The 27,806-nt window shown below is 31.0% G+C and overlaps 3 protein-coding genes and 1 long non-coding RNA gene across 5 annotated transcripts in view; 2 read left to right on the top strand and 2 right to left on the bottom strand.

The window, feature by feature from the left end:
- The window catches only part of Hacl (2-hydroxyacyl-CoA lyase), a 127,614-nt gene that overhangs the window by 66,896 nt on the left and 32,912 nt on the right, over window positions 1–27,806 (bottom strand). The window lies entirely within an intron of this gene.
- On the bottom strand, window positions 4,139–8,737 carry LOC145329572 (uncharacterized). Its single transcript, XM_080173848.1, has 8 exons — window positions 8,558–8,737; window positions 7,445–7,536; window positions 6,861–6,971; window positions 6,444–6,551; window positions 5,866–6,011; window positions 5,326–5,417; window positions 4,730–4,843; window positions 4,139–4,323 (listed from the first exon to the last, which is right to left on the bottom strand). Exons 1-8 carry the CDS (start codon window positions 8,575–8,577, stop codon window positions 4,248–4,250), a joined length of 759 nt encoding a protein of 252 aa, XP_080029974.1. The 5' UTR covers window positions 8,578–8,737; the 3' UTR covers window positions 4,139–4,247.
- On the top strand, window positions 11,565–16,404 carry LOC145330559 (uncharacterized). Its single transcript, XM_080175179.1, has 8 exons — window positions 11,565–11,627; window positions 12,363–12,415; window positions 13,322–13,480; window positions 13,689–13,722; window positions 14,050–14,078; window positions 14,382–14,454; window positions 14,933–15,100; window positions 16,337–16,404. Exons 1-8 carry the CDS (start codon window positions 11,591–11,593, stop codon window positions 16,384–16,386), a joined length of 603 nt encoding a protein of 200 aa, XP_080031305.1. The 5' UTR covers window positions 11,565–11,590; the 3' UTR covers window positions 16,387–16,404.
- On the top strand, window positions 17,977–21,548 carry LOC145330457 (uncharacterized). Its single transcript, XR_013883400.1, has 3 exons — window positions 17,977–18,069; window positions 20,067–20,147; window positions 21,463–21,548. It is a non-coding gene; the product is annotated as an uncharacterized LOC145330457 (long non-coding RNA).

Below are 27,806 nucleotides of genomic sequence, written 5' to 3'. Positions count from 1 at the left end.
AAATATTGATTGAGAAACATGAATGGCTGCATTGCAGTTTTAAAATATATTTTGTTGCAACAAATTTTTATATCTTCTACCCAGGGTTACGCTGATAGGTCATTGAAAGAAACTTTATTTGGGAATAGTCCCTTTCGTGGCAACGCCCCTTGAGGGGTGATTCGTCGTAATTTTAAAATAACTTTTTATAGGTCCCGCAGGGTTAGAGTCCCCCGCAGGGGCTAGAAATAGAAGAAACCTACTGTAAAAAATACAAAGATTCGCTCTTTAAATTGCGTTGTCACGAAATGGACTATACTCTAAACAGCTTCCCGCGGATATAAGAATTCACCAGTTTTGTTCACCTCGAAGGCACGGGCAAAAAAAACTGGTTTTATCATTATGATTGTACATTTTTATATATTTATAGAATATAACATAAAGATTAGTTGAACTGCAATAAAAACCGTAACAGTCAAATCAATTCAATCTTCAAAATCCTATTATAAGCTTTTTTGTCTGTAGCGAAGGATCTCGCTAAACGCTGAACCGATATGGTTCTCCTTTACAGTGAGGCATCTTATATATCGCGAGATGGTTTTAGGCTATTTTATCTTTTGAGATTAAGTTCGGTATGGTTTAGGCTATTTTTCTGCACCTTTCATATCTCTTTGAGTATATAGCCCCTAGATGCTAGGGGCGAAGCTGCTAGTAACCAAATAAAACGCTACGGTTAAAGAATAAAACAGCTTTTAATCTTTTGAAATGTAAAACTTATTCAATTAAAAAAGGAATGCAGATATAAAAGCGAAAATATTTTTCTATCACTAAAAACATAAATCAATAATATTGTTAAGCGATCTTTATTATAATACATTATCTGACTAAAACTTGCTTTTTCTATTGTTAAACTACAGAATGACGAACCCAGTAATAGTGTCGGACTGATTATGACGTAAAAAAAATTAGCCAATGAGGGGCCATAATTGACCAAAATGGTAAAATTTATAGTGGCCTCTCATTGGCTAATTATTTTGTTCACGTCATAATCAGTCCGACACTTTTACTGGGTTCCAGAATGACTATTTTTTGTTTTAATTGTATATTACTCTACTATTAACTTTTTATTGTTGCGCGACATATGAACTTAATATAAATTTGTCAGTTGTAACATTTCTCACATTTATTTTAAATTCATTATTTATTAAAAATCTCATACATTTTTTGCAATGGTTAATATTTAGAATAGAAATTATTTTATAATTTTACTAGCGGCAACACCCCCCCCCCCCCCCCCCTCCAACATATAGGGCGGTGAAGGGGCAAAGAGAGGCAAGAAGTTATTGAAGTCTTAAGCCTAATAAAGAACTTTACTACTTTATATAATAGGATTGGTTTTAATTGTGTATTGTGGATTTTAGCGAATAAAAGGGTCGGTCCGACGACTGTAACGGTTAGCTGTTTTTATTAATTTAGACAAGATAGAAATTGTCCTAACGATTTCAAACTTTGATTGATGATTACTATAATAGTATGACTTAGAACTCGTTAATCGTTACCAGAATGTCCATACGTCCATTTAAAACTTTTTCAACAAAAACTTTATGCTTGATATAATTATTCTAATTATCTGATTTTTGAAGTACTGATTTCTATTACAACAAGGTAAAATGCAAAGCATCTTTATGATTAAGTCCTAAAAATGTAAGTATGCACTTAAACTTTTTTCTGTATTTAAGCAGAATTACAACAAATTTAGTTACCATTTTGTTTAGACTTAACATTTAACATTTATAGACATACACCGTTATACTTTGTATTATATGAAAAGTTAACACACAACTCAAATAAATCTTGAATAAACTATTTTGATACATTTTTTTAAAGTGTTAAAAAATGCAAAAAACAATGGGCATCTTAGGAGTTATTGCATTTTTGGTTATGTGCAAAGCCTGAAAAACTATAATTTTCCACTTTATGAACAAACTTACTTATCTTCCAAATTGAATCAAATTGTCCCCCCCCCCCCCCCACCTGTACAGTACACGTAGTTCAAATGACGTAAATACCATTTATTAGCATAAAAGACTTTGATATGCAACCTTTGTCGAGAGATTTTGAATTTACTTTCCTCATTAAGTTAAGGAGTTCAAATAGCAACAGTTTGAACCTTCTAAATCATTTGTAGAACGCTGGATTCCTACTGAAAGTGTTAACATATTTTTTAATGTTGCTGTGTGAGGCAAGCCTTTGGATGTTAAGAATGTTTAATCATATATCTTAACAAAGGTTGTTTAACAAAAGTAAGTTTTTAAAAAGAATAAGATCCAATTTTTGAATATTAAATAAATATAATACAGTTATTAACCCTAAACCAATAGTGGTGAAACACCCAACCCAAATTATCTCAGCTTCTCATAGAGCTAGAGGTTATGTTAAGGGTGGTGGGTGTACACGAATTACTGAGGACATTACTATATAAACTTTTTTAATACTTAGATATGATATTTATCATATAGGGAAAAATGTGTTGGATAGTACTTTACAGTATTTTTTTTAACCCGATTAATATCCGCAAGATTAGAACCGGTTCTCCGTTATATTGAAAAATCATATTAAAGACAATGTGCTACAAATGATAAAATAAAAATTGTAAGATTAATGCCAGTATTCGGCCCCTTAGGGCCACCAAAACTGGAATAATTTTTATTTTTTAATTTTACTATTAGTGGAAAGCTCCATCCTATCTACATTCATAATATAATGATTAATTGTACATTTTCCTTTCCTCTATTCTATAGTTTAGTATAAATATAATATATACAAAACAGATTTAATAATATTTCACTAATGTTAATAATCACTAATCTTATTAAAATTTATTGTATTAAACTTCAAATAGCTGTTTATGGGACTGATATGTATTATTCTATATGTATAACTCATGTATAATACAAACCGAGTTTCGTGGATTTTTATAACTCACTGTGTCACAAATTATTTCTTTCTATAATGGAAAGCTACTATAATGTAACGGCATGACTTTAGGAGCAGCCTCTTTTGAGTGCCCGTATGTCAATTGACCAGCCCAGCTATAGGTATTCATTCAATACCACGAAAATTTAATTATTAGTGTCGCATTATCAAAAAGATTTGCATAAGAATCTAAGGGTTTTAATGTGGAGGCATTTTCATCATTTTTTGGGCAAGGGACACAATTTTATATTTCTGTTTCCCAAAACTTTACCGTTTTGTTTCAACACAAACGAGGCTATTCAGCTATAGGTCGGGTCAGCCTCGAATTCTGATCCTGAGAACTATAAGTTTAAATAATATAACAGTAGAAAAAGGACTACTACAGTCGAAATTTAGATGTGATATTTAGTGTTATGTAATATCATGCTTAACAAATCCTATTAAAACTTTAAAACAATTTAGAATATAAAAAAGTCTGTCAATAAAAATCCAAGAAAATAGATTTAAGGTATAAAAAAATATAATAAAAGTTTTTAAGAAAAAACTTTATTTAAACCGTTGAAAAGGAAAGTTTATTATAAATCAGCTGATAAATTGAAATCTTAAGAATGCAAAAAAAATCATTATTTTACTTCCTTGTCCTGTTAGATTAATAAATATAGAAGTATAGATGTATAATCCAGACATCTACCTGTCCCCAAGTAGCCAAGACCCTTTTTGTCTGCTAGCAAATTGAAGTTTACTTCTCGTAGATACTCGGTGGGAATTAAATTTCCGTCGCTATTAGCTAATTTCAAATACCCACTACAAAATAGAGACAAATACTCTGTCCTGAGAGAGAGTTACATATCGCTCATGCACCCTCTATTCTTTAACTTTATTCTAGCGGCTATACCCTAAAAAACCTTCCTACATAAAGTTATACACCTTAGATAAGAACCATTTTGCTTCAGTTATTGCACCTTCGCTATGGGCACACACACAAACAGATCAACATCCTATTCCTTTAAACATGTATAAGAAATTAATACCGTGACTACAAATACATACCGAACATACGCGAAGGAACAGTTGCGTGAAATATAGAACGTTCTGTTAAATAAAAATTTTTAATGTATATGCTTACCATAATATTCATATTTTTGAAACTATAACTAAAATAACAAATTACAAAAAAAGCATATTTATATCAAAAGTTTATTTCAACATTGTCAAATGATTGTGCTTAAGCACTGTAAGTTTATTTACAATACAATATACATAACAAAAATGTCTTAAAAGATAAAGACAGGTCAAATTAATTTTGCTATTCTTTCCAGAGTCAGATTTCTGATGTCAAAGGCAAAGTTTGCCCTGCAGACGGGACACCTGAAATATTAAATTTTACAGGGACAAGACAATGACCGATAAAATGATATACATCCCCAATGTTAATACATAAAATTATCCCTTCTGTAGATAGATGTACACTCCCTTATTCAGAAACAAATTTCATAACGCAAACTTTTGGGACAAGTTAAATAGAACGAATGATTGTACACAATAATACATACTTATATTTCTCACGGACATATTTACTAAAACAGTGAGGTAATATAGAATACTTAGAACAAATATTAAAAAATCTTACTTATATAAGACAACTTTTGCAACATGACAAATTAAATGGCCACAATGTGCAAATTCATTAGGCTATAATATACAGACAGATTTACTGACAGAGTCAGGGAATATTGAATACTTAGAACAAGTATTGCATATAAAAAAATCTTACTTTCTAAGGCGACTTCTACAGGAATGACACACCACATGACCATATTGACATTGCTGTACAAATTCATACACACTGTCATAACAAACTGGACATTGGGTCAACTCTTTCAGAGATCTAGGAACAAAATAGTCATTTTTCGCATCGTATTATAAACAGCTTTCGTTAGATATAAAATTTACATTTTTATATTCGTAAAAGAATGGACATAATACGATGCTAGATATAGTTTTTTCGTGTGGAAGAGAACCGGTTCTAATCCACCGTATGTTAATGAGAAAACAAATTATAAAGACATTGTAAATAAAACATTCCACTAATCTCTATATGCTATTTGTTTCAAATAACAGCTATAGAGGTTTTCTACAAATCTTCAAATATTCAATAAGATACAGCCTAACAGTGCTAATATATGGACAGCTAGTTAGTACATATATTTGCTCCAAAAATTATAATAGAGTTTTTCTTCTTGAACTGGGAAGATGGGAAATTTTTACCAACAACAGATTCTAAAATTGTAGCCTAGGCCAACATGGAGCTTCTCTCAAAAAGAAAAAAACACAGTAAAATATAATTTTTTTTTGTATAAAAGATATTACCTCACTAGAGAAGGTAATGAGCAATTTGATGTACATCTACTTGGATTTGATTTATTTTCAGGCACTCCCTGGTCAAGAATGTTTAATCGATCCTAAAATTAAAACAAAAGTAAAGTTATTGCTAAAATTAAACCTCATTTTTATTTTATTTTAAAATATGATCTATGGGCTGGGTTACCTGTATTCTAAGAATAAGGGAGGGAAGCAAGCAACTCCAACCAAAGAGTTAAATTCAATAATGAATGGTCAGAAACTATGTAAATTTAAACTAAAAAGAATATCAATTGGTTTTGTATTGAGTATTGAGATCTTAACAAACAGACACAAAAAAACTCATGTAAAAGAATTAAAAAAGAATAAGGAGTGCCAAGACAAATAAATATTCAGTTTCCTACATTTTCAGGAAGCTTTATATAGGTTAAGGAATGGCCTTATGATGAACTAAATTCTTTGGATGGTTTAAGGCTGTAAGGTTTAAGCCCCCACCCCCCCTTAATAAGGAAAAACAAAACTTTACCTGAAAAATTGATTATTCTTTACCTGAATAAAACTATTTACAAAATCAAGGTGTTGAGGTTGTTGCGATTCAGCTAAGTCATACAGTTCCACAGGGTATAATTGGTCAGTATTTTCAACAGGGTTTACTTGGTTATCATTGTTTACAGGGTTGTTGTAACTGCTCGCAACTAAACAAAACAAGGTTGCCAATATCAAAGCGGCGAAAATTATTAGAATATTACATCTCAGTTTACCAAAGTTCGGATGCAACTCTTGGTGTGGGGACCCCGCCAAAAAAAACTTCTAAAGGGGGTAAAACCACCCTCTAGAATTTTTAATCCCATCAAAAATATTAAAGCACTTATTTACATATCATATAAATTCAAAAATGCGGGTTTTGTAACCAACCGAACCCTCTCCCTAATCATAGAAAGTTTGGACGTCCTTTTCTGGGTGTTTATTTTTATTTCCTGGACCCCTTTGCTTAAAAGTAAACTATCTCTTTGCTCCACAGGGGATAAATTAGAATTATGATTATATTAAAGTTCAAACAATGTTTTCAGCTTTTTTATCGGTAGTCAAACACTGCTTTGCCCCCCCCCCCCCATAAAAAAAATTACCTGAATTGTCAAAATTTTGGGTTAGGTAGCCTGCACTAAAAGTCGAAGGCCCTGTCAGGCTGGGACGCCTATTTGTTAAATTTCTTCTTATGCTTTCAATGGTTGCTTCTAGAATATTAGATAATGTAAAAAAAACTATTTTTACAATAGTGAATGAAAAGTCCAAAATCATGGATGTCCAAGTTGTTTGCCATTAGAACCCCCACAAAAAAAGGAGGGCATTGTCTACCACTAATTCCTCTAAAAAAATGTTCGCCATGGTAAAAAGCCTTTACTTCTTACAAATAGTGTAAATTTATTGACCTAATACACAGTAATTTAAATGGCCCATAAAAATGAGAGAAATTATTTACCTACCATCCACCCCCCCCCCCTCACTCCAACAAATTTAAATAGAATTAATTGATTGAATTATACCTGTACTATTTACATCAGTAGGGCTGAGAAAGCCACTGTTTTGTGAAGGTATGTATCTGCCACTTAATTCCCTATTTACGATATTTCTTCTTTGGGTCTCAATGGCAGATTCTTAAATTAAATACCTATCATTAGATTGTTCTGCGTTTTATGTAATTCTCAAACATTGCGTTATGTCAAACATAGCCACCTATCATCTAGGGACACTGTCTCAAAAGAGGCAAGAAAGAAAAAAAATTGCATAAAACCTTTCCGGTACCTATGTGAAGCTTCCCTAAAATTTAGAACTCAATCGTTTCAGTATATATCGAAATCTTAAGCTACAGACACAAATACCTTACTACTATATAAAATAGGATAAATATGTAAATATAAAAGTGAAATCTTAGAAAATATACAGAAATACAAAAATTTATATTACTATAAAAGACTAAGTGATTAATCTGGTAGCTCGTAAGATATATAGAAATAACTTTTATATAGAAATTACATGCACACATATGAAAGTAAAATTTAATCGAATGGAGAAATTATATCCCTTTACCATCCCATCCCAAGCGCGACCTTGAAATAAAACAACATACCGTTTTCATTATATAGAGCAGTTATAACAATATCTGGTAATTGTGGACATTCAGATTCATACAGCGGGCTAGTTATCTGTAATTCAGGTACCCTAGAAATATAGTTATTAATTGAGGATATTCAGATTCATACCGCGGGCTGGTCATCTGTAATTCAGGTACCCTAGATATATAATTATTAATTGTGGATATTCAGATTCATACAGCGGGCTGGTTATCTGTAATTCAGGTACCCTAGATATATAATTATTAATTGTGGACATTCAGATTCATACAGCGGGCTGGTTATCTGTAATTCAGGTACCCTAGATATATAATTATTAATTGTAGACATTCAGATTCATACAGCGGGCTGGTTATCTGTAATTCAGGTACCCTAGATATATAATTATTAATTGTGGATATTCAGATTCATACAGCGGGCTGGTTATCTGTAATTCAGGTACCCTAGATATATAATTATTAATTGTGGACATTCAGATTCATACAGCGGGCTGGTTATCTGTAATTCAGGTACCCTAGATATATAATTATTAATTGTAGACATTCAGATTCATACAGCGGGCTGGTTATCTGTAATTCAGGTACCCTAGATATATAATTATTAATTGTGGACATTCAGATTCATACAGCGGGCTGGTTATCTGTAATTCAGGTACCCTAGATATATAATTATTAATTGTAGACATTCAGATTCATACAGCGGGCTGGTTATCTGTAATTCAGGTACCCTAGATATATAATTATTAATTGTGGACATTCAGATTCATACAGCGGGCTGGTTATCTGTAATTCAGGTACCCTAAATTTACAAATGACAATGTGAACAATTTCAAGGGATCTGCAGGGATAAGACAATGGCCGATAAATGATGTACATCCTAAATGAAGTTACACTAAATTAAGACTATTGTAGATTACACTTAGTTGTTGAAACGTTGAGACACTTAACTTAATGAACCAAACAATCCAAAGTAAATAAAAGTCCCCAAAGTTGAGATGGCAACTAATATGAAAGATAAAACTTTGGGTGCTAGAGTAATAAACAGCCCAATTTGGACATATAAATCTAAAACAATATACATAAAAACAGTCATTAAAATAAAAAAAATACCTTAGATTTAGATTAACCATTTTAATAAATTTTATAATAACTTATTCACTCAAAACATCAAGATTAACTGATAGAGAATAAAAGATAAATCTATAATACAATCTTTTGAAAAAGTAGCGGTCAAAACCAGTTTGAGGTGTTCGCCGGTGTCAACCCCCTCCCCCTTTACCTTCTTTAATATGGAGTAAATAGAGAGAGGGGGATGGAAAATAGGAAAATACGTCAAAGTATGAAATGACGTCATTTGATTCTAGGAAACATGACAAACAAGAAGTTTTAGAAAAATAAACATAGACTGCAAACATATGGTCAGAGGGTCTGAAATGTCTATATATCTTTTTTTAAATTGCGCAGTTTCAGGGAAAAGATATTTTGTAAATTTAGCTTAATTTTTTTGTAGAGGCTGCGCCACTATCATCAAGGGGCTTTGTATTATAATCTAGAAGTTCATTCAACGGTTAAACAAAAAACACTTTTTATAAAAGGAATTCTATTTTATATTTTGTGTTTTTAAAAAATGTATTTAACCTATATTAACGTAAAGAACAACTATAAATATTATTTATTCATTAAAAAAAATTTAAACAATAGATTTATTTATTCTAGTTAATTTAATCTAGTTGGAGAGACCAACAGAAAACCAAGAAGATTGATTTTTTAGTAGCAAAGCTACTCTATAATTCAAAATGTCCCTTTGTCCATTAGTCTGTGGGTAAGCTAACTTTAGGTCTAAACGAAATTTTCTCTACTTTTAAAGTTCGAATCAACGAAACGTGTTTGCAAACCTTCTGTTACTAGCTTTTTAATTTGTCAGAATAGCACTATTTGTGTATGGTTTACAGTGGTCAATGTCGTATAAGAAAGAAAACTAGAGAATACTAAATTGATTTGTTTAAATTTTAAGAAAGACAACACATAACGCAATAGTTACTTATGATTCATCTTACAATTAAGCCACAAATACAATCAACAATTTTTAGAAAACATATTTTATAAATGGATAATAGCTATCTATGAAAAACGGCTTTCCGTGGATGAAAAAATTAAAATCATAGGATTAATGACAAGGCCACTCGGGAGCAACAAAACTGGTATTATTTGTAAAAAAAAATTTCTTATTATGTCTCAAATCATCTTTAATACGAAACGATTCGGTATTTTTATGGTCAAGAATAAATAAAATTTAAATGTATGTTCCAATATCGTTTCTTCCATTGCCATTGTTGCGCTATTTTCAAAAATTATATTCCTTGATAAAGAATGACGTAGTATATAGAATTAATGAAAGATAAAATTTATACACAGAAACTTTAAAATAATGAACAAACTTAAACTTGAAAAATTTAATCAAGAATAATGGATATGTTGCGATTTCCCTGAAAGTGCCTTGCTTAGCTTCGAAACCATTACTCCTTTATGTTAGGTTAGGTTATATTGGGTACTTGTCCCCGGGGCTCGCCCGTCCCCCTTACTTTTTTAATTCATTCAAAAATTGATGGTGCTCGACAGGTATTTTGTGAGAAAGTCTCGTAATTTTTTATAGTTTACATTAATTATTTTAACTCTGTTCAATAAATTGTTCTATAAATCCTTTAATCACTCACTGATTTTGTTTTGAACAAAAAAATATAATCAGGACCTGACTGCTCGTACTTATGTTATTTTGGATATAGTAAACTTACAAATAAACAAGTTCATTTTGCTCCTCAACATTTGGACATATTTACCCTTGTTTGACTTAACTTTAACAATATATTCTGAAATAAATTCTAGTTTAGTTGTTTAATAGATTATTTATTAAAACAGATACATTTAATCTAAAATGCAGTTAGTTTCCAATTTTCAAAAGCTAAAAATTAATGTACTTGGTTCGTCGTTTCGTTTTTTAATAATTGTTTTTTTTTAATTCTTATAATAATGTTTTACCATCGATGGGACAGTGGACTGTAAATTACACTGAGCTGGATCTTTAAATCGTTTCAATGGTGCGCCAAATCGAGGCGCGCCGAATTTCAGCCAATCACAGCGCGGCATTTCGTAAAATGCTGTGCTCTCATTAGTGGAAGGTTGGCTCACCCCGATGTGGCGCACCATTGAAATGATTTAAAGATTCAGCTCTGGTACTCAAAGTTTAATAACCAAGTTATCTAATTTATTAGCTCAAAATCTTTGAGTACTTTTGTTGAACTTTTCAACCAAAAATTTTAATCTGCAGATGGGGAACTCTTATTTATCATAATTGTTGGAATTCTTTGATTTATAATCCATTGTCTTATCCCTAAATTCTATGACGCAGTGGTTTGGATTGTAAAGCATGTTTTTACAAGGGAAAAAGCAAGATGGTGAAAGTAGATCCTAATTTAAAATTTCACTCTCAAGTAACTGTTTATTTTTATAAAATTAGTGTTAGTATTAATAGGATATCATACAGAGTAGTGACACAGTTAAATAATAATAAATCTTTGATAATAATCTTCTATGATCTCCTAAAGGGTTGTGAAATGTTTTAAATAGAATATGTAGGGTGTTTAAGTATTAGAATTATGTAATAAAACAGCTTAATTAACGATTATATATTGTGTTCTGTTACACATCCTAAAAGAAAGGCTCGGCACCCTAGCTAGCCACATTTTAAAGCAAGATCTATTCAGTCGATAATGACCCATACATCCAACCCCGAGTTATATTATTTTTTGGAGGGAAATCTTAACAAAGTCGCAGTCGCCAAAATGTGTTTTCAATTTAAAATTCTAGGACAAATGCAGAAGTGACAAACGTCAAAGTGGGCAAACGCAGGAGTGCCTACAATATTAAGTTAATTAAGTATACAGGTTAGGTTAGGTTAATATATAAATATACGAATAAGCCTTCGGCAGGGGCTAGGTTTTAAAAAACCTTTAAGATGATTTAAAATATGTTAGGTTAAGTGTCCACTCCGACGTGTGTACTCTCCTGCGTTTTTCCTAGGACCAAATTTAATAAACATACATAAAAATACTATTTTTTCAGTTTTGTAGATTTGTATTTTTTAAAATGTTGATAAATTATACAGATACATCATTTATGTTAGGTATGTAATGGTAAAAATATATATACAGCTTTGTCAATAAGTAAACAAGCCAAGCACATTTTATTAACTAAAATAAAGAGTAAATTGTAATCTATAACACACAAAAAAACTATGTCTGTCTGTCTGTTTGTTTGTCTGTTTGTAACAAAGGATCTCCCTAACCGCTAAACCCATCGGGTTCTTCTTAACAGGGTAGCTTCGCATAGGCCCCGGGAAGGTTTAAAACTATTTTGGGGGAGGGTAACACCACTCTTCCAAGAGAAATAGCCCCTAGAAATAATTACCCCTCCCCCCCAAAAAAAAAATTTAAATCTAAATTTAAAAAATGGGTTTTGGGATTCAACTCCCCCCTCCTCAAGTGCCACTAGAGGCCTCTAGGGGCGAAGCCGCTAGTTTGTTAATATTTAAAATATTGAAAGATTGTAATGCATTACTAGACAAATTTAGAAAGACCTTCCCTCCCTTTATCGTAACCTGTGTAAAATATTTCAGTCTTTACCTGAGGGGAGCTCTAAACCTGTAGGATCCCCAAAATCTTGGGCAATCCTATGCATTATTATATATATGAACCCAAATTAATATTTTTTTTGCAAAAATAAAAATATATATGACCTAATGGGGAATATAATTATAGAGCCATGTTTTAGCAAAAGACATTCCCATTATTAATTTTAAAAATATTTTACGGACTTTCAAAATATCAGTTTTTAGATGGCATTAATATTTTTATTTTAGGAGGTGGACTTCGAATGGAAAGAGGCCTATTTGGAAATTTTGAACTACCCAAGGTATGTATATATGTTATTAGTCCCAATCATTGTATTTCCAAGTAATTTATAAGTAACTAGCGGCTACGCTCCTGTAGGCCTCTAGGGACATTTGAGTAGGAGGGAGTTGAATTCGATGACTCAATTTTAAATTTAAGATTTAAAAAGAAAATGTAAAAAAAAAATTCGGGGGGGTTCGACCACCCCTCCCCCATTTGTAATTTTAGTTTTTGAAAAATATTTTTTTTGTTTGGTGTTCATTTTTTCTAGGGGCGATTTCTCTTGGTAGGGTGGTGGTACACTGCCCCCAAAAAGTAATAATCCTTACTAGGACATATGAAAAGCTCCATTACAATGTGAACCTTAACGATTGTTGTTAGCGAGATCCTTCAGTACAAACAGACTGGTACACAGAGAGACATACATACTGTTACTTTTGAATAAGGATTATTTAACAGCGAAGCAACTCTACGTGTCGCTAATTTCGATTGGATATGCGATCTTTTTTACTTTATACCTTTACTTTTTTGGCACTATCTTTTGTCGCTTCTCTCTACCTTATTAATTTTCAATTTCTAAAAGCGAAGCTTTTCTATAATTAGGGTCGGTCCGTACGTCCGTAACGATTGATCTGATTTTTGAATTACTGATTTTGTATATTCAGTTCTAACACTCTAAAATGTTCATCTGTCATACCGTTTCAGAGCTTCGCTTTTTTGGATGTTGTCATCCTTGTTTAGATGTATCCAAAGTCCTATAAATTGCTTAGTCTAGCCTAGAAGTATAGATATCCTAACTAAGCCTTCCATAGTCTATGTAAAACTTAGTAAACCCTATTTATTAGGATAAGTTAAAGGATTTAGATATATAACTGTTCTACTTGACTTTATATATAAAGCTTTCAAATGATTTTCCATTGCTTTAAAGGAAGAGACAAAGGAAGACGACATATTCAGTGTTGGATTACAGCCAGAACAATTCTTTGCAATGAAAAAATCTTCCACAAAATCACGAAGAAAATCTTCAAGAATTCAGGGGTCTCAGTCAAAACCAAAAGGATATAAAAAGAAAAAGATTAAAACAAAGGTAAAATGCTTATCTAATTATTATCTAATTATTAGCTTTAAATTATTTTATTTTGACTTCTTAAATTATAAAAAAAAACTTTAATTGCAATTGTGTAATATGAGAAAAAATGGCTACATTATGTATTTAATTTCATACTTATATTTTGCAAACTTATATGAATTTTTAGAGATATGAATAATAACTATTAATAGGCCTTTTTGATTAGGTTACAATACCAAGATCTGAGTTTTTAATTCCAGGTTAGAACTTATTTTCTTACCTTTGTGTATTTTTAGATATTCTTTTTAATTATTTTTTTGTAATGTTACCCAGGTAGTAATAGAGTATTAAAGTTTTGTTTGTCCGCTAAGATCTCGCTAACCACTGAACTGGTTGAGTTTTTTATTTTAAAAATGCTGGACACAGGTCCCAGGAATGCTTCAGGCAATTTAATTCTTTAATATGAATCATGGGGTAAATTTTGGCTATTTCACTGTCTTCTCCACGAGATGATAGGTGCACAGTCGCTTGTAGGGTATAAGATAAAACTCGACTATAATTTAATTCACCCTTTTTACTTTTTTTAGAGAGTTATGATGCAGAACCTGATTGTAAGGTAATTTTTCCCTTTTAAAAAAAACTTTTTATCAATGCTAATTTAATCTTAAATTTCTTCACTATTGGTTAAGTACTTAGAGATACAGAAAGTGTAATGTGTGACGTCATATAAATACGTCTAAATCCATCTCTTTATTAGGGGTTTCCTTTCCCACTTCTCGCCTCATCCTTTCTTTTTATGCCTATTTTTATGACGTCACACATGAAATTTTCCGTACTCTAAATTACTGGAGTGTTTCGTAGTGACATGTCACTACAATAAAAAACAGCAGCCACTAGATGAATTTTGTAAATTTTTCAGCCAAGTAATGGACTAAGCGGCTTTACATTCATCAACTTTGCTTTGTCAGCCGCTTCTGTAGCTGCTAATATTGGTAAGTAAATGCTTTTGGCAGCTTTTATTTGTCCTTTGTATACATCTAATCAATTGAAATATGCAGTTTTCTACTTTTGTTTATTTTGCACAAAAACAATGAAATTAAAGAAAATAGGTAAAAAGTCTAGAACTCCACTATAAAATAGTAAAAAGAAATTAGTTTGTAAAGTTTTTAATTAGAAACATGTAGTTATAGTTACACAAAACTTTTTAGCAAATAATTATTATAACTTTCAAATATTTTTTCAAATTTTTAGCAATTAAACAAGCTTTACAAAATCTAAGTAATACAAAAATCATGAATACTTATATAATATATGCATATGGAAAAAGTGAGTTGTAAAGCAGATGTTCAGTTGCCATGAAAAAGAAAAGAGAAAGATGAAAAAATAAAAAATCACTAAACCTTCAAGAATATATTTTCTATTGAGTAAAACTTGTGTCAAGGTAGAGCACCAACTAATAATCTTTTTTAGTAAACAATGCCAACAGCAACAATAACAACAATAATAACAACAACAATAACAACAATGATAACATCAACAACATCAATATTGGAAACAACAACAATGCTGGTAATAATGTGAATCAGATCATGATCTGTCCATTTCCCTGCCTGCCCCAGCCTCCTCCTGTTATTATAGGTAATTTCTATTCATAGATTCACTGATAGATATTTTGATAGATTCATTTACAAAGCATGAAAAGATTCAGCTGTAGATTCATCAATAGATTTCTCCATAGATTTCTCCATAGATTCATTAATAGATTCATTAATAGATTCATCAAAAGATTCATTAATAGATTCATCAATAGATTTATCAATATATTCATCAATATATTCATCAATATATTCATCAATATATTCATCAATATATTCATCAATATATTCATCAATATATTCAGTAAAAGATTCATCAATAGATTCATCAATAGATACATCAATAGATTCTTCAATAGATTCATCAATAGATTCATCAATAGATTCATCAATAGATTCATTAATAGATTCATCATAAGATTCATCAAAAGATTCATCAATAGATTCAGTAGAATCGTCACTACACTAGATTCATCAATAGAATTATTAATAGATTCGCCAAGAGATTAATCAATAGAATTTTTAATAGATTTATCAATATATTCATCAATAGATTAACCAAAAGATTCATCTCAATAGATTCATCAATAGATTTATAAATAAATTTATCATCAGATTCATCAATAGGATCATCAGAAGAATCATCACTAGATTCACCAATAGATTATTCAATAGTTTCATCAATAGATTCATCAATAGATTCATCAATAGATTCATCAATAGATTCATCAATAGATTCATCAATAGATTCATCAATAGATTCATCAATAGATTCATCAATAGATTCATCAATAGATTCATCAATAGATTCATCAATAGATTCATCAATAGATTCATCAATAGATTCATCAATAGATTCATCAATAGATTCATCAATAGATTCATCAATAGATTCATCAATAGATTCATTAATAGATTCATCAATAGATTCATCAATAGATTCATCAATAGATTCATCAATAGATTCATCAATAGATTCATCAATAAATTCATCAATAGATTCATCAATAGATTCATCAATAGATTCATCAATAGATTCATCAATAGATTCATCAATAAATTCATCAATAGATTCATCAATAGATTCATCAATAGATTCATCAATAGATTCATCAATAGATTCATCAATAGATTCATCAATAGATTCATCAATAGATTCATCAATAGATTCATCAATAGATTCATCAATAGATTCATCAATAGATTCATTAATAGATTCATCAATAGATTCATCAATAGCTTAATAAGTAGATTCACATAAATTTTAAATTATTTCTAGGGAGAAAAAGGAGAGAAACAGCTTATTTATCTAGGAACAAATATGCATAAAGCAATTTTAACTTCGCACTTTTTTAACAATTGTTATTCTATGTATGTTACTTGACAAAAGAGAAAATATTCAACTTTTCATATTTTCCACTTTTCAAATATGTGAAGAATGATGTATTTTTCACATTTTCAATTTTATCAAAAATATGTAACAAGAAATTTTGTTTTATGAAAAAAAACATAAATGCCCTTGCCTTTACAGACGCATCTCAGTGCAATCCAATGATGACTTTCAGATAAAATTTGTGCAATCATAAGGTTGGTTGTCTGAAGGTCGTACTACTGTACAATCATGCACATCATTAAGCGAGATTTGGTTCACAGATACGCCAAAGTAAGGTCACGTGGTGTACTGTATTCCGTCCTCTATAGACTATCCGAGGCTAACTGACAACCTTCCTGCCAAATCGAATGCATGGTGATTTACAGTGTAGTAATGATATAATCTGCAAGCCAATAATAAAAGGGGTTCGATTGGAGTTTTTAAAAGTCATGTTTAGTTGTATTTTTATTGTATAAAAATGATAATATGCTCAACATTATGTAAAGCAAAAGTATTTTTTGCCTATTAGAATCATGAATTTATCTAGCATCTTTGAAAATTCTAATATTCAATATTGATCATTTTTATCGGAAATTCTGAAAGCGCAAGTATCACAATAATGCTATTATCAAACAAGGGCTCTTATGATCATAAGCAGTGCAGCTAACAACCTTTGGAGAAATTAAATAATCAACTTGTGACAAGTATTGTATTGATCATTGGTTTACATGAAAACAAACAATTTATATTTAGATTCAAAGACTTTCAATCAATTAGTACAATTTTTAATATAAGCTTAACTGTTCTAAAAGATTGAATTAATAACAGTTCCATTGGAATTTCACCCCCACGGGATTGCACCCACTAACTGCATCCAAGCTTTTAGCGCCTAACCTAATTAAATATAGTGAGAAAATAGCAATTTAAGAATCCTATTATATAAAGAAGTAAAGTTTTCTTGTCTGAAGCTAAAGAATGCGATAACTACCAAACAGATCAAGTTATCCATTATCATTTATAGCCCAGGTTATTTTAGGCATTTTTTTATATTTAAGTCTTGTGATTGTTTTAGGTTATTTTTTGCCGTTTCCTGTCCCTTAGAATATTTGTAGACCCAAGATGCTTTGGACGCCGCTGATAGTACTTTATATGTGGATATACCCGCGACCGAGGCTCAACACGTAGCGCATCCGTTCGTCGTCGTGAAGGTGATAGGTTCGAATCTCGGTCCGATACCGCGTCATAACTAAAGACGTTAAAAAAGGTTCCCACTGCTGCTATGTCAGATGAGCGACGTAAATAGTTAGAGTGGGGGGGGGATGTCTTGGCCAAAAACAGGCGCAACTCGCTACCATGCACAGTTGGGACTTCTCAGACAAAAGTCGTGCATCTCAGAGAAGTGGTTTTCTGATGGGTGAATGGGCGCTTTACACCGCAATCATAAGTATTGTATGTATGTTCCAAGGTACGTGGAGAGAGGTCTAGTACCCGAAGCGACATCTAGCCCCCTAGAGTCTTAACTCTTATATGTGGATATTTGTAAAAAATCAGATACATGGCAATGATTACTGAGCAGAGATTAAGGGAGGATTTTGAAACAGCAAACAGGCTTATCATGGACTTTGCTTTTACATTAGAAGGTAATTTTCTATTTTGTTCAATTATTCAACCTTAATTAACATTATGTCCTGTCCTAGTATTTAGAAGCAAAGTTTCTATAGAATTCACTTTTTGTTCTTCCGTCTTTCAGTATTTCAATTTCTGCTGGGGTACGCCAAACCGCGAATATATAGGGATTATAAAATCAGAGACTATGCTAAAGTAGCCGTTACTGGGATTTTAATTTACACAAGAAAATCTTATATTATTCTTTGTATTCTCATGTAATAACTCTTTGTTTGAAATGTATTTAATACCTTAAATGTTAAATATATATTATAATAAATTGACAGAATTATATTCCATAACATTTTATAAGAGGATTAGAAGTTGAATAAATATAGTTTTCCTTCTTCAATTATATATGCAAAATTGCACTGTATGCCCTTTGGAAGCAATTACTTTATTAAGATTTTAAAATTTCATGTCGATTGAATAAAAGTGGCAATTGCTGACTTTTAATGGACATTCGTAAGAGGTAATAAAATGCTTCGAGATTTAAAAAAAGAATAGAGGCGGTATGACCCTGTGCCAATTTTGTATTGGGTCTTTGAAATCATCTAACAGCTTAACATATATGTATAAACAGAGCCGAGCCTGTACAAAAGAACAAAAAACAATTTGCAAGCAGGCGAAAAGGGTCTCTGCCACTTGATTATTTATACATCTATACTTATACACTCATTAATCAGAGTATTGTGAAGTGCTTTAGTTGATAGTTCAAGGTTTAAATCTTATAGGACAAAACAAAAGTGGGATCTAATGCAGTTCACGGTAAAATATTGCTGGTAACGAATATTGCTAAAAATCTATGAATTTTAAAGGCTGCTAGCTGCCAAACGGATGAACGTACAGATCATGCCCCCACACTGTTTTAAGCAGCATAAGAAGGCCTACAAATAATCTGGAATAATGCATAATTATCTCGCAGTGCAGAGAAATGCGCGAAAAAGGCTTATTTTACGCGTTTTTTCTTCAGTGAAGCTTTCCCTGTGTATCATTGGATCTTTGCTATTCCAGATTATTTGTTGGCCTTCTTATACCGTTTAAAATGGTGAGCGGGTATGATCTGTACGTTCAGCCGTTTGGCAGCTAGCAGCCCTTAAAATTCATAGATTGTTGGCAATATACGTTACCAGCAATATTTAAACGTGAACTGCAGTAGATCACAAAAGTGTGTACTGTGTATCTTAACTAAAATGGTTACATAATTAAAATGCTACACAAGAAAAGTATATTTCATGTGTTGCAAATCAACTTTGAAAAAAGTGCATTTTATCTGTGTTTATCAATTATCTTACTTAATATGTATTTTTTACCTTATTTGTTTGCGTTTAGGACTTTAAACTTATTTTATATTTACTATTGATAAGTACCATCCCCAAAATAGTTATAAACTTTCCCTTGACCAATAGAAACATTCACTGAAAAAGGAGAAACAGACATAAACACAGAGATAGATAGAAAGACATCCATTATTTTTTATAACCATAATTTTTAAGTTTTCATATGTCTGATTTAATAAGCTCGTATGGATAATTATATTCTGCTTTTCTATAATTAGGGTCAGTCCGTCCGTCCGGAACGGATAGCTCTTTACGTTAATCTAAGCCTGTTGGAGTTGTCCTATCGATTTCAAACTTTGCATAACTTTGCATGGTGATTCCTGTATTACTTAGGTACAATTTAGAAAGCGTAGGAACTCTATAATCAATACCAGAATGTCCGTACGTTCATGTCGATTTTTAACTCTTTTAAGCAGTTTTTTAACAATTTTACGTAAAATATTGTTTGGACTTTTACACATTTGTATTCTGATTATTCAGTTCTGACAATCTACAAGTGTTAATGTCCATTTGTCCTATCGTTTGAGAGCTTCGCTTTTATGGATGTTGTCATCCTTGATTGTCCTATGATGAACCTATTATCCATGGCTCTGCAACTATAGGATCAAATTATCCTTGTATTCATTATTTAGGTAGCCAAGTCAGGGAATGTATTATGAACACTGGATGCTCTATACTCAATATTGTTAAACAAACTAAATTATCTCAGCCAGGTGAATTAGATAGATAGATAGATAGATAGATAGATGGATAGATAGATAGATAGATAGATAGAAAAATAGATAGATAGATAGATAGATAGATAGATAGATAGATAGATAGATAGATAGATAGATAGATAGATAGATAGATAGATAGATAGATAGATAGATAGATATATAGACAGATAGACAGATAGACAGATAGACAGATAGACAGATAGACAGATAGATAGATAGATAGATAGATAGACAGATAGATAGATAGATAGATAGATAGATAGATAGATAGATAGATATATAGACAGATAGACAGATAGACAGATAGACAGATAGACAGATAGACAGATAGACAGATAGACAGATAGATAGATAGATAGATAGATAGATAGACAGATAGATAGATAGATAGATAGACAGATAGATAAATATATAGATAGATAGATAGATAGATAGATAGATAGATAGATAGATAGATAGATAGATAGATAGATATATAGACAGATAGACAGATAGACAGATAGATAGATAGATAGATAGATAGATAGATAGATAGATAGATAGATAGATAGATAGATATATAGACAGATAGACAGATAGACAGATAGACAGATAGACAGATAGACAGATAGACAGATAGACAGATAGATAGATAGATAGATAGATAGACAGATAGATAGATAGATAGATAGATAGATAGATAGATATATAGACAGATAGACAGATAGACAGATAGACAGATAGACAGATAGACAGATAGATAGATAGATAGATAGATAGATAGACAGATAGATAGATAGATAGATAGACAGATAGATAAATATATAGATAGATAGATAGATAGATAGATAGATAGATAGATAGATAGATAGATAGATAGATAGATAGATAGATAGATAGATAGATAGATAGATAGATAGATAGATAGATAGATAGATAGATAGATAGATAGATAGATAGATAGATAGACAGACAAATAGATAGATAAATAGATAAATATCCTTCAAATAAAGTAACAGGTTATTGTATGTCTTTGTGTGTGTGTACCAAAGGACTTTGCTAACCACTGAACCTATATGGTGCTCCGTAGCTTCTACTAGATCCTGGTAAGGTTTATAACTATTTTGTAGGAGGGTACCACCACCATCCTAAGAAAAAACACCCCTAGAAAATAATAACCCCCCAAAATTAAAAAAAAAACTTTTTCTTTAAAAAAATTATATTGAAAGAGGGGCTTATCCCCCCCCCCCCCTACCCAAGGGCCCCTAGATGCCTCTAGAGGCGTAGCCGCTGCTTGTTGTTAGTAAATATATGACTATTTTATTTTCAGTTGAAAGATATGTTGAAGTTATGATAAAGGAGTTATTAAATATGAAGGAGGAAAATCTTGGCGAATCTTTGGAAAAATGTTCATAATTGTGATTCATAATTGTGATTCTTTACGTATGTGTATTTAAATCTATATCTAATATAATTTCTCTTATAGATTAGTGGAACAAATCTTACACCTCAAACCCCTACCCTCCTTTAATTTCATTGAAGTTCTTGGAGTGAACTAATCCTTAGCACCCTAGTCTAAATTTTGAATATTTTTGCAAAAAAAATTTTGTTTTAGCCCTTTGAGAACCTTTTCACAAGCAAGTTTCTAACCTAAATCGACTGGTCCACTAAAAGTTTGTCAAATATTGTATTTTTTTTTATATTTAATTGAAATTGTTAAAATTTGATTTTCAATGTATATTTTAAAACAAGCTTGACAACATTCATAAAAGCCATTTAAAAAAAGGTAGATTGATTAAAAATGTTACGCGTTTTAAATTGTACCTAACTGTTAATAGAATCATAGATTGAAATCGATAAGATGATTCAAATGTTTTTCAATGCATATCCTATCAATAACATTTCAATAAAAGCAGAACTGATTAAGTTCTCCATTTAAAGGAAGCTTCACATAGATCCCGGGATGGTTTTATGTTATTGTATTGTTAGATTAAAGTCTTTAGTTGGTTTTAGGCTATTTTTCTACCATTCCAAGTTTCCATACCCTTTCAAATACAGAGCCCATAGGAAGCTCCTATGGGCGTAGCCACTGGTGTACATATAAATTATTACAATCGCTTCGAACTTATAGCTAATGCTACTTAGACATTAGTAAATCATTTGATATTACTAATTATAAAGTTGTAGTTTACACTGGGGGGAAGGTGACATTGGGCTGTAAAGTATACAGAGGTGGATCTTTAAATGTGTAGCCGCTGCCGTAGCCGTGGCCGTGACCGTAGTCGTGGCCGTAATCGTAGCTGTAGCCGTAGCCGTCACAACTGCCAGTGCTGCCAATAAAATGTTCTTTAGATGTTTGAAGTTTTATTATTATTATCTTTTTTCTCATATTTTTACTGAAAATTTAAAAAGTGGTTGTGATTTAAAGATTGAAAGTCGTGACCACGCGTAGCCAATTTGATTTAGTTATCGCTATTAGGTTAGTGGCTGTACCTCTGGCAGCGGCAACGGCAACGGCTACACATTTAAAGATCCAGCTCTGGCTCCCAAAGTTTTATAAACACGTTCTCTCTATAGTTGGTTTTAAAAGGTACACTTAAATACATCTTGACTGATTGTTACAAACTTTTTCAGTAATAATTCTAATCAACAGAAGGGATAATTTTGTATATCATGAATTGGGTATACATCAATTTACAGTCTATTGTCTTATCCCTCCAAACATCTCTGAGTTTACATTATTTCTCCTTACTTTAGATATTTAATTACATTTTTCCTTACGTTTTTTTTCTTCTTCTTTGAGATGATTAAATGGTAGGGAAAAAGTAATTTGTTGTAAATTAACCTTTTAAGTTTAGTAAATTGGATTATTCATGGTTTCGTATTCAAAAGAGAGTAAACAATTTTATTTTTATTTGAATTGATCCACGAAAGTTAGTTTTGTCCTCTCATTTATACTATTTATGGATCACCGATGAATAGTCGTAGCACCCTTGCGGGGCCCTAGCCCAGCAGGGTCTATCTCTACTACGGATTATAATAATAATTAGTAAAGCGTTGTTTCATTTATTCATGTGCTACATAAGTGAGAGACTTTACATGGAAGATTTGTGATGTATTAAGAAGACAGGTTTCAGGCTATTTTTCGATTATTATATCTTCTTCTATACAGAATTACACACCACACTAACACAAAAAAACTTGCGTTTGAACATATCATATACTTATTAAATTTTAATCTTGGACAAACCTTGTAAAACTATTACTGTTTATTACAGTTAAGATCTCTTAAATTGCTTATCCGATATGGTTCTACTTTTTAGTGATGCTTTGGATAGGTTATTGGATGGTTAATGACCCTTCTGAGGAAAGTACCTCCATCCTTATAATAAAATCGCTCCATAAAAAAATACCCTTTATAAAAATATTTTCTTAAATCTTCTTTTTAAAACTAAAAGGGAAAGTGGATGTATGATTGCCTTAGGGGCGTATCCTCGTAATTTTTCTTTTTTCAATATTATGATTAGAAATTAAAGCTGAGGTCCAAATTGATGAAAGAGGATAATTTAATACAGTCTATAGCAGGGAGAGAGAGAAAATGAGAAGGAGAGAGAAAAAGATGATTTAGATTAGAGGGGAGAGAGATAGAGAGCGAGAGAGAAAGAGAGAGAGAGAGGGAGAAAGGGAAAGAGGGAGAGAGAGAGAGAGAGAGAGAGTAATAGAGAAAAGAAATATATGGTTTATATACTCGAGTTAGTTTAACAAAATCTCTTTAGATAGACACAATACAATATCCAATCTTTTTAACAAAACATGTGAAATAAATAAAAACTATTTCAAATTAATTATTTTAATTATTTAAGTTTCTTTAAAAGTGTAAACAAAAAATTTAAAATGTTACTGTTACTTAAACTGTCACAGGGTCAAAAAAAATCAATTTTAATAAAATGAGGAAAAAGATTAAATACTATATCAACTAATTGATGAACAATAGCTATTTAGAGATCAATGTTTCTGTAAACGTAAACACAGTACAATTTACTGTGTTACTAATTAATATTTTAGCAAAAACGAATTCGTGAAGGGGGTTGGGAGGCTTAGGTTAACCTTTGAATTGGTTACGTGAAATATACTGGCACAAAAAAAAACTTGGATTAGAAAAACAATTTGAATGAACCAACTTCAAATCCATGAATATTTTAAGTATACCTAAAAAAAATTAACATAATTCTTAAATTTTATTATGATCTAACTACAAAGTAAAATTGACAAAAAGATTTCTTTTGACCTTTAAATGGCTGTTTATAGTTAATCTAGTACCTGAAACTTACATTTGAATTTAAACGGCCATAAAATATAAAAATCCCAATGAATCTGTATAGGATAATAGCACATATATTTTTTTTTTACGTTACTGAAGGATTGGTTGGAAAAACGATGTGTTTTTCTATGAAAAAAACACACTGATTTGGATATCGTATTGTTTAAAACTACACAAATTAAATATTGCTTTTATAAACTAAGCATAATGCATAGCTTAATTTTTCTTAAAATCTAACATTATCGCCGTTTTTAGCGGAAAATATCGTTGTTTTCTTTTGAGCATCTTTTCTTTTTACTTTGTTATTATTTTTATAAATGTTTCTTATATTGCAGTGTAAGCTAACATGGTTAATAAATAATTAATTTTTAATTATCATCTTCTGTCTGTAATAAATGAAAAATCTTATCCTAATATAGAATTAACATGATGTATTTGAGTCCGATTGTATGTCTGTGTGTATAAAGGATCTCGCTAACCGCTTGTTCTCCTTTACAGAGTACATTCTCAGGTCCTGGAAAGTTTAATAACTAGTATAGGATATTTTTTTTCTGTGATAGATTATCATCAATTATCTTTGGAGGGTGGTGGGACCCTTCCCTAAAATATTTATAAACCCTCCCAGGACTACACTACTACAATGTAAAGAAGAACCATAATGGTTCAGTGGTTGGCGAGATTCTTTGGTACATTTAGACAAACAAACATTCTGTTACTTTTAAATAAAGATTAAAGATTTAAATGAAAATTATCATAAGTTGAAATGAATGAGTGTTCCTTGAATCAAAGTTAGTTTGTTAGTGTGCGGTGTTATTCAGGGCTAAAGGGATCTGAAATATATATAAAAAGACACTTTTTCTAATTTATAAAGTTAAATTATTTCCTTACGAACGTATGTTGTAACTATTTTGTTAAAAATCAAATTAAGACTTAAAACCTTTTATGAGGGGTGGGGGGGGGGGAGAGGTTAGAACGATGGGTTGGCTTGAATAGTTACTTTAATGAGTGAAATGGGGGGTTTTAAGTTTAAGTGGGGTAAACAACCATTTAACTACTTGGAAGTCTAATTAGACATATATTATTCTGGCTTTAATGTCGACTGAATTACCCAGCAAATGAAATGTTTGTCGTTCTTTAGCAACAAAAAAATATTGAAATATTTTGTCAACAGATGTGGCTTGTAAAATGATTTGACACATCCCTCATGCAGCCAGGAACGTCCAAGAAGGGGGGAAGTAAAGGGGTGATTCCCGCCTCCCTTAAAAAACCTTGAACGTCCTTGTCTATACGATTACCTACCACCCCCCCCCCCTTCCCACAAAATAATAAAGCTTAGACGTCCTTGCCTGCAGCCCCCTTCCTCTAGATGAAAATCTAACTTTGTAAGTAATTTTTTTTCATTGAAAAATCCCTGTATCCCTAGTTGTCATGGTTGTATGGTTGTGACATGTTTTTCAAACTTTTAATTAGAACCCCAATTACATATGTCTGGTGTTTTATAGAAGATTTTCAGACCAATTACAAATAAATACACTAAGCTAAGTTAAGAACGTGACCTTTTTCAAAATTTGTTGTGGATATAATTTTTATATGCCAATTTTTAACAAACTAGAATGAGTACAACAATAAACGTGAATCTTATAATATAGGCAAGTTAGACAAATAAACATTATAAAAGCATTTGAAATATCTATTAGTATGAAGATTCTTTATAGGTTAATCCCAACATTACTAAAATATAGCTGGCTTTATATCATGCTAACATTTTACCACATTATTAAGACGCTTCGCCTAATGGTCCAAAATTTAGGTTTAGAGGATAGTTATTTCATAAAACTATTTGTTATTAAAAAGTCAAAGAGTATTATTTTTTTTAATGAACATACGAACTTTCTTGAATTGATTTAAGAATGGCTAATCGGCTAACTTTTACCCGACTGTTACAGGAATCATCAAGACAAGTTTGGAAAAGTTAGGACAATTCTAACATACCAAAATTAACGAAAAGATTAAAGAGCAATCCGTTACATTCGTACGTTACGCACTGACCCTAATTATAGAAGAGCACTGCTATTAAAAAGGTAAACTTGTATATACAGACGAAACCGTTTGTATAATTGAAAAATACATTTAAGAAAAAATTACTTAAAACGCTAATAAAAATTTCTCATAATGTTAATTAGCGATTATAAGTTCTTATATAGTAATGTCTTAAATTTAAATTTTTTTGTAATTTAAACTTTGAAAACTAGTATTAAGACAGTTTTATTCTATAATCGATCATATTTAATTATAAAAAATGTGTTGAGGATTTGAAGAAAAAAATCGATGAATATTTATTGAAATTTATTTCCTTGATTATATAAGGTTTCTTTCAATAGATTTAAATCTCAAGTTGAAATGTATGGGGAATCATTTAATATAATGTTTGTTTCCTTATTAATTATTACGTCGGGGTAACTGGAGCAGCTAAGCAAACTTAAATGATAATTACAGTGGCAATTAGGTTTAGAAAGCGTAGCATCTCTTTAATCGTTTCCAGAAAGTCCAAACAAATTTTTAACTTGATTACAACAATTTTTATGTGATATAATTATTCTATTTATTTGATTTAGGAAACAACGATTCCCAGGACAACGAGGTTTAAGAAGTTTTGACATTCTACAAGTTAAGTGTTTATATTCGCCTGTTCTGCCGTTTGTTGATTTCAGAGCTTTGTTTTGTCAACCTTGTTAAAATATAAATAAAAACACCCTGTTACTTTTATGTAAAGATTGATCAATTTTCACGTTTTTTATTTGACAAAATCATCTTTTTCTACTTTTTTATTCAAAATCCATATAAACCTGACCTAATCTGACAGCTGAATATTCAATAAGTTTCTCAAAGATGTCAAAACGTTCTTATCTTGTAATTTTATAACAATTTCTGTCAAAAAGTGCAATATTTATTTTAATATATATGAATGAAAGGATTTATGCAATAACATAACCAAGTGCAGAATTATCTATTTATATCATGTAATTTTGAATGTTCATGTAATTGAAAATATATAAATGTCATGTCAATCCAAGAAATGGACAATAGCTCCAATGTTAAAAAGGTAATGTTTTTTAAAAGAGTTAAGACATCATTTACTTTATAGCCAAATTTTAACATTCTACTAGAACTTTAGCATAGTTTTATTTTAATTACATAAGGTCAGGTTAGATTAGATTATAATGGGTACGTGCTAGCCCCACAGATTAGGGCTTTCCGCAGGTGTTAGGCAAAAAAACGAAAAAAACCTTATAATTGTAAATTCTTTTTAAAACTTTGGTATAGTGGGGGGGGGGGGGTTTGTGCTTGCAAGG

The sequence above is a fragment of the Acartia tonsa genome, chromosome 10 (genome assembly GCF_053477335.1).
Source record: "Acartia tonsa isolate MP-2025a chromosome 10, ASM5347733v1, whole genome shotgun sequence".
Classification (NCBI taxonomy): domain Eukaryota; kingdom Metazoa; phylum Arthropoda; class Copepoda; order Calanoida; family Acartiidae; genus Acartia; species Acartia tonsa.
The sequence above is the reverse complement of the archived record's forward strand: the minus strand, read 5'-3'. Positions and strand labels throughout refer to the sequence as shown.